General features: G+C 49.3%; 1 protein-coding gene across 2 annotated transcripts; it reads right to left on the reverse strand.

Annotated features, from left to right (window-relative positions):
• Nucleotides 1-266: 266 nt before the first annotated feature.
• Nucleotides 267-2,140, reverse strand: LOC126985835 (uncharacterized). 2 transcript variants are annotated; one of them, XM_050841403.1, is made up of 2 exons: nt 1,025-2,140; nt 267-772 (listed from the first exon to the last, which is right to left on the reverse strand). In XM_050841403.1, exons 1-2 carry the CDS (start codon nt 2,087-2,089, stop codon nt 488-490), a joined length of 1,350 nt encoding a protein of 449 aa, XP_050697360.1. In that variant the 5' UTR covers nt 2,090-2,140; the 3' UTR covers nt 267-487. The 2 variants fall into 2 exon arrangements, with proteins under 2 accessions (XP_050697360.1, XP_050697280.1); XM_050841323.1 differs by having other exon boundaries at nt 899-2,140.
• Between the last annotated feature and the right edge of the window lie 4,745 nt (nt 2,141-6,885).

Genomic DNA, 6,885 nt, shown 5'->3' on the forward strand with positions numbered 1-6,885 from the left:
TCTCACACACACACACACACACACACACACACACACACACACACATACACACACACACACACACACACAGACACACACACACACACACACACACACACACTTACAAAGAAGTAAAAAAAAACCGGTTGATTTCTTGGGGCAAGAGGATGAGTCTGCGTGTATGTGTTTGTATGTGTGTGTGTGTGTGTGTGTGTGTTATTATTTGAAAGAGAGAGAGAGAGAGAGAGAGAGAGAGAGAGAGACTAGGAAGAGTAATGGAGTTTGAGAAAGTAAGAAAAACAGCACCTTCATCCACCCCGGTGACGAGTAAGGAAGGGCATGCGAGCGGCGGTCACCTCAGAATGTGCCGCTCAACGGGGGTGGCGTGATATGAAGGTGGTGAAGAGAGAGCCGCCAGGAAGAAGACAGGACGCCCCCCACCCCGGTATTGGGTTGTTGAGAAATACAGGAGGGCGTGGCTCCTGGCGGCTCCTGTGACTGTACTGCGTCACTGCCAGGCCCAGCTTTGTAAGCGGTCCTCGAAGAGCAGCAGGAAGGTGAGCACGGTGAGTGGAAGAAAGAATACCATGCCGTTCATTAAGGCGTCCACCCAGGGGCTCCCTATCCCCAGGGGCCACTGCTCCTGGGGCGGCGCTGGCTCTAGCTCAGGGACGAAAGGCGATGGGTCGTAGATTTCCAGTGATACTGACTCCCCAAAGTCAATCACTTGCGGTGACGAGTCCTGCCTAACGCACGGCTCCGGCTCATCGTCATGTTCGCTACACAGTGGGATCTCGACGAAAGGCGCTGGCTCGTAGAATTCCAGTGATACAGACTCCCCAAAGTCCATCACTGGCGGTGACGAGTCCTGCCCAACGTACGGCTCCGGCTCAGGGACGTGGGCGCTGGACGGTGGGACCTCGACGAAAGGCGCTGGCTCGTAGAATTCCAGTGATACTGACTCCCCAAAGTCCATCACTGGCGGTGACGAGTCCTGCCCAACGTACGGCTCCGGCTCAGGGACGTGGGCGCTGGACGGTGGGACCTCGACGAAAGGCGCTGGCTCGTAGAATTCCAGTGATACTGACTCCCCAAAGTCCATCACTGGCGGTGACGAGTCCTGCCCAACGTACGGCTGAGGCTCAGTCCTGTTCAGGGCGTAGTAGAGTGCCAGAGTGGATGACTCCCCCAAGTCAACCTCTGGCACAGCAGGGTCCTGAGCGCTGGCAGAAGGGTCTTTGCGGTAGACGCGCGGTACTGTGAACGTCTGGGCGCAGTCTGGAAGGGTTATCACGGCAGGCTGAGGCTCTGCCGGGAAGGCCGGGGTGCTGGGTGAATGTGGGCGCGTGTTGGTCCCGGAATCCTTGGCGCGGGTCGGTGTCTTCCATACGGGGCACCACAGCTCGACGGCTGTCAGCTGCCTGTGGGTCAAGGCGGCGGCTGGGCCCCCTCTCTGTGCCGGCAGGTCATCACCCTCACGGTGACCTGCGCGGCCAGGACACTGCTGACCCTCGGTGGCCTTTGGCTGCGCAGGGCCTAACGTTTCCTCATCCCCCCGAAGCTGCTGCTGACCAGGGCTGGCCGGCGTGCCCCAGCCACCCTCCCTGTGGCTGAGACACTCGGCGTCCCCCTGGCCGCCGTTCCCCCCCGCGCTACCACCATTGCCGCACAACCTCCCGTTGCACGACAAGGCGGTGTAGGCGGCCCCTCGCTGCACCGCCATGTTCTCGCCGCCTGCCAGCTTGAAGGAGAGGAGGGCTGCGTCCCCCCCCGCAGTTCCCTCCCCCAGGGCCAACAGACGGGCGAGCGGCATGGTGGCCGCGAGTACGGGCGCCCCGCGGAAGGTGCACTTCACCTTGATGATCGTGCTGGCGTCCTTCTTCTGCAGCTTGGCGAGGGGCAGGAGCGGCTGCTCCTTGGCCCTGCAGACCTGTGGGCCAAGGCTGCTCACCCAGCCCCGGTGTGGGAAGGTGAATCGTGCCAGCCGTCGCCTTCCCCGCCCCCAGCAGCCTCTCGTGCTGTACGAGAGGGTCAGGGTGTCCACGACGGGGCGGCCGGCCGGCACCTCCGCCACAGCCTTCACCTTCAGCACTGAAGTCTTCTGGCCCATTGCGTTGGAATGTGCTCTGATGGTAAATAAAAAAACTTGTTCGAAGCAAAGCAAGTGATGCGAACCGTCTTCTGGGCTGGAGGCTGCGGGGCTGTCTTCCCAGAGTCACCCCGCTCTCTTCCTCTTCCCTTCCTCAAGGCGACACCGGCCCCCGCTAACCCTCCTCTAACTGCATTTCCCTCCTGTATTAGTAGTAGTAGTAATGGTACCGGTAGTAGTAGTAGTAGTAGTAGTAGTAGTAGTAGTAGTAATATTAGAACTGGTTGTTCTAATCGTAGTAGTAGTAGTAGCTTTAGAGAGAGAGAGAGAGAGAGAGAGAGAGAGAGAGAGAGAGAGAGAGAGAGAGAGAGAGAGAGAGAGAGAGAGAGAGAGAGAGAGAGAGAAGGGGGAGTGATGTATTGAGGGGAGCATTTAATAAAGGCAAGAGTCGGGCGGACCTGCGGGATTTATTCGAGGGCAAGACATTTTTTCTACTTTTTTTCCTCCTTTTTTTTCCTCCGTAGACTCTGGCCGCAGGATTATCGAGTTGGGATCGTATGTTGAGGTTCCTGTGACGCTTTTTTTACCTCGTCATCTGTTATTACACTTTTTTCTTATCTCTATCTGTGCATCTTTATCTGAATGCCTTGGTTTGTCTTTCCTTCTCTCTTCCTATCTATGTATGTATATATCTATGTATCTATCTGTCTCTTTATCTGTCTGTTTTCCTTTTTCCCTATGTATGTATCTATCTATTTATCTGTCTGTCTATTTATCTATCTATCTATCTATCTATCTCCCTCCCCCCCCCTACACACACACACGTTATTTGCTGACGCTCAAGATATGTAGTGCAGCCTTTCTGATAAGTCAACTGTCACCTTTTAGTTCTCGGAGACGAAAGTGAATATACAATTGAACGCGTGGCAGCACACCGCATCGCACGGCAGCAAACGCAATCGGAAACACTTGCACAGAATTCAGTACTTGTGTTGCCTATTCTTCGTTTTCTCTCATTTATAATTTAACAGGAATTGCGTGGGGAAATGTTTAGTTCAATTTGTGTGCCTTTTTTTTTGTGTGTGTGTGTGTAATAATGTTTTAATGAAAAAAAATCTCCTTTACCACCAATATATCATTTATTTTTTTCTTGTCCTCCGCCTCCGCGATGATAATACGTTTGTCTGTCTGTCTATTTGTTTGTCTGTTTGTCTGTTTGTGTTTCCTCAATACATAAAAAAAATCCACTCATCGTAAATTGTGGCATCGTTCCCAAGTACCCTTAACATTTTTTTTATACATTTTACTTTTGTGTCTCTCAAAGTTCCTTAAAAAATAGAGAAAAGGTTGAACGTTCTTGCATCGTTTCAGTACATAAAGGAATTCTCCTGAAGCGGCGGCTGACCCGGCGAGGACACGGGAATTACGGAAGGCGAGGGAGGCGGCCGTGACCCCCTTGTGCTGCCCTTCGTTATTTGAATATTCTAAGTTTCATTAATTAATTTTGTCATGTCGGCACGAGACACCTACGCGCCGTGATCGTGATTAGATGGGAGTGAATGCAGCAGTGATGGGCGGAGGGGAGCATCTGTAGGGTGCGGGCAAGGCGGACATGTGGTGAGATGCCTTCGAAGGGTGCGGGGAAGGTAATGGCAAAGGTAAAGGTGGGTGCAAACTCTACAGCTGCGCGTCGGAAGGCCGAGAAAACAAAATACATGGCTTGAAAAGAGTTCCAGAGTGGTGTGGGAAAGCCTGCATGTAAAAATTGAATATATTGCTGGAAAAGGATTCTATAACGGTGTGGGAAGGCCGGTAATAATAAAATACATGGCTTAAAAAGAGTTCCAGAGTGGTGTGGGAAAGCCTGCATGTAAAAATTGAATATATAGCTGGAAAAGGATATTGTAACGGTGTGGGAAGGCCGGTAAAAAGAAAAATACAAATATGTGTACTTGGGCGCCGGTATGTTTAATGGTATGGCCCTTAAGTCTTTTTACTAATGGATTTGTTTTTCAAGAGTCAAAATCTGTTCTGGAATAAAAGACGAATTGAGGGAAATGGATGGAAGGCTTAAAAATGGATGAGTTTAAAAAGTTAGGTTCTGCAATTGTTCTGTTACGGCATCTGGAATTGAAATGGAGGAATAAGTTTTTTTTTAACAATATTACTGTTATTATTATTAGTAGTAGTAGTAGAAACATCATTATTTTATTAGATTATATTTTTATCACTACTATTATTAATATTATCTTTCTCTTCCTCGTTGTACTTTATTTCTTGCTTTCTTCTCTGTCTTTAATTTATTCGCTTAGTCCTTTCCTCCTCTTCCTGCTCCTCTTCTCCTTCTCCTCTTTCTGCTACATCTCCTCCTCCTCCTCCTCTTGCTCCTCCTCTTCCCCTTTACGAACAAGCCGTTGGGGTACCGGACTCCATCGGTAGTTCCCTAAGCTCTTCAGATACCATAAAACCTGAACAGTACAACCAATAACATGAAACAAGAGAGAGCGCATTTGCTTCCCCTGTGTCGTATCTCTATTCCCTCTTCCGCCTCCTCTTCCACCTTTCTCTCGTGTTTTTCCTCCTCCTCCTCCTCCTCTTCTTCCTTCACTTCCTTCTTTCTTTATTTTGTTTCCGCCTTCTCCTCTTCCTTCTCCTCCTCCTCCTTCTTTTGCTTGTTTATATATTCCTTTCACTTCACTTTTTTTTCCCTTTTCTCCTGCCATTTCTCAGCTTGTCTTCCCTCTAATATATCTCTCTCAGCTCGTATCCTGTTCTTCCATTTCATTTTTCTTCTGTTTTATTTTTTCCATTTTCTCCTCCTCCTGCTCCTCCTTCTCCTCCTCCTCCTCCTCTTGGTACTACCGTTTGTCTTCACCTCATTATATCCACCTTCTTTCCTGTTATGCTCTTTTTTCTTGCCTCAATTCTTCTTTTTACTCTCCTCCTCCTCCTCCTGCCTTTTTTTATAGCAAGGGAGGCAGATCAAGGGCAAAACACAATAAGCCACATAAGAGGCTGCTATACGCTTCTCCAACAATAGAAAAAAGAACAAACGGCCAGAAGAGAGGTCAAAGGCTTGCCACCGGAGGACCGAGATGAATAAAAGAAACCAGTCGACAGATCTCTTTCAGTGGGTGAGATGCCGTATAGAGTCCGCGTCACCCTCGGCCCTAAACAGAAGTGCCTCAAGACGTCAATAGAATCACTCCTACCTCGCCTGTTGTTTACTTTAGTACCCGATGAGTGACAGCCTCGTATTGACACGTCACTCACCAGAACATTGACGTACCTATGGAGATGTCGTCTACGTCCCGCCCGCTGTGTCGGTGAGACGTGGAATACATATATGATAGGTACTCTGAATAATGGAATTGCTATACGCTTCCGAAAGAATATCTCACGTTCACTCCTCAGAAACATCATTGATTGGAGGAGGCCAAGATTCACACCTCTGCCAAATGCCCCAAGAACTACAACTACGCGGTGACAAAAAAAAAAAGGAGAAAGTGCGGTCTTTTTTCATTTTTGTTTTTCCTTTTTTTGCCCTTGAACTGTTTCCTTTGCTGTAAAAAAAAATCAGGAGCCAACCACCATCTCCGCGGCCAAGACAAGTAAGCGTCAGAAAGCTGCCCCTCACTGCTAGGCTCATGTTAGAAACTTTAACACTCTTCCTCTCTGGCTCCCGTAAGTATTAGCGTAAAATGTATAAGGTAAAGTTGGGGACATATGTTATAGCTGTATGCGCGCGGCCGTGATCATATAAGCGTACAAATACAAAAATCATATAAAGCTTCGTGTTAACTTTTGAAATCCCTCCGAGACCCCCGCACTTTGGTGGACGTTCGGCACAACATCTATAGGTATATCTCTGTCGTACGTGCGTCTTGAGTCTCTTGCATATAGATTACTTTCATAAATTAGGTCAGTCGCTCCTTGGGTGAAAAAATAATACTCCATAAAACAAACTCCTTCCTTCCCCTCCTTCCCCTCCTTCTCCTCCTTCTCCTTCTCCTCCATGACAGTAACTCAGGAGAACAACGACAATGAGGCCTCGAAATGCAACAATAAGCCAACGCCGACGACCATTAAGAGCCCCTGAGTATGTGTGACGAGAGAGAGAGAGGGGGGGAGGCGGTAATCTCTCTCTCTCTCTCTCTCTCTCTCTCTCTCTCTCTCTCTCTCTCTCTCTCTCTCTCTCTCTCTCTCTCTCTCTCTCTCTCTCTCTCTCTCTCTCTCTCTCTCTCTCTCTCTCTCTCTCTCTCTCTCTCTCTCAAGACGGCCGAGTGACAACTGACCCACATGTTATTTTCAGTGACGAAAACATTGACTTCTCCCTCAGTGGTGAAGGCGGTGAAGACGGAGACGAAGAGAAAGGCGAGGAGGAAGAGGAGGAGGAGGAGGAGGAGGAGAAAGCAATTTTGAAAGGAGGAAGATAAATGTTAGGAGAGAAGTGTAAAAAAAAAAGAGGATTAGATGAACGAGGAGGAAGAGGAAGTGTGGGTGAGAGGCAGAGGAAGGAAGAGGAGTCGGTGGAGATAAAAAGGTATTAAGATGTCACTTTTTTTTTTCTTTTTTTTTTTACGTCGCGGCCTATAGCGCCGGTAGGCTTCTTCCCGGTGGGGCCTGATGGTCGGCCCAAGGCTTCTTCCCGGTGGGTCCTGATGGTCGGCCCAGCCCGTTCTGGCGCAGGCGAGTGTTTATAGTGGCGCCATCTTGCACTGGCTCATGCTGCCCTCCCGGAGCTCATCTTTAATCCTAGAATCTAGAGTCCGGGTGTATAGGTGGTCTTCTGGACAGTATGTGGGTAGTTTTAAGCC

The sequence above is a fragment of the Eriocheir sinensis genome, chromosome 1, assembly GCF_024679095.1.
Source record: "Eriocheir sinensis breed Jianghai 21 chromosome 1, ASM2467909v1, whole genome shotgun sequence".
In the NCBI taxonomy this organism is placed as follows: domain Eukaryota; kingdom Metazoa; phylum Arthropoda; class Malacostraca; order Decapoda; family Varunidae; genus Eriocheir; species Eriocheir sinensis.

Coding starts and splice junctions, on each gene's coding strand:
- LOC126985835 (XM_050841323.1), bottom strand. CDS start 2,089: ATGGGCCAGAAGACTTCAGTGCTGAAGGTGAAGGCTGTGGCGGAGGTG. Junction 773..898: donor AGCCAGCGCCTTTCGTCGAG/GTCCCACCGTCC, acceptor CCTTTCGTCGAG/ATCCCACTGTGTAGCGAACA.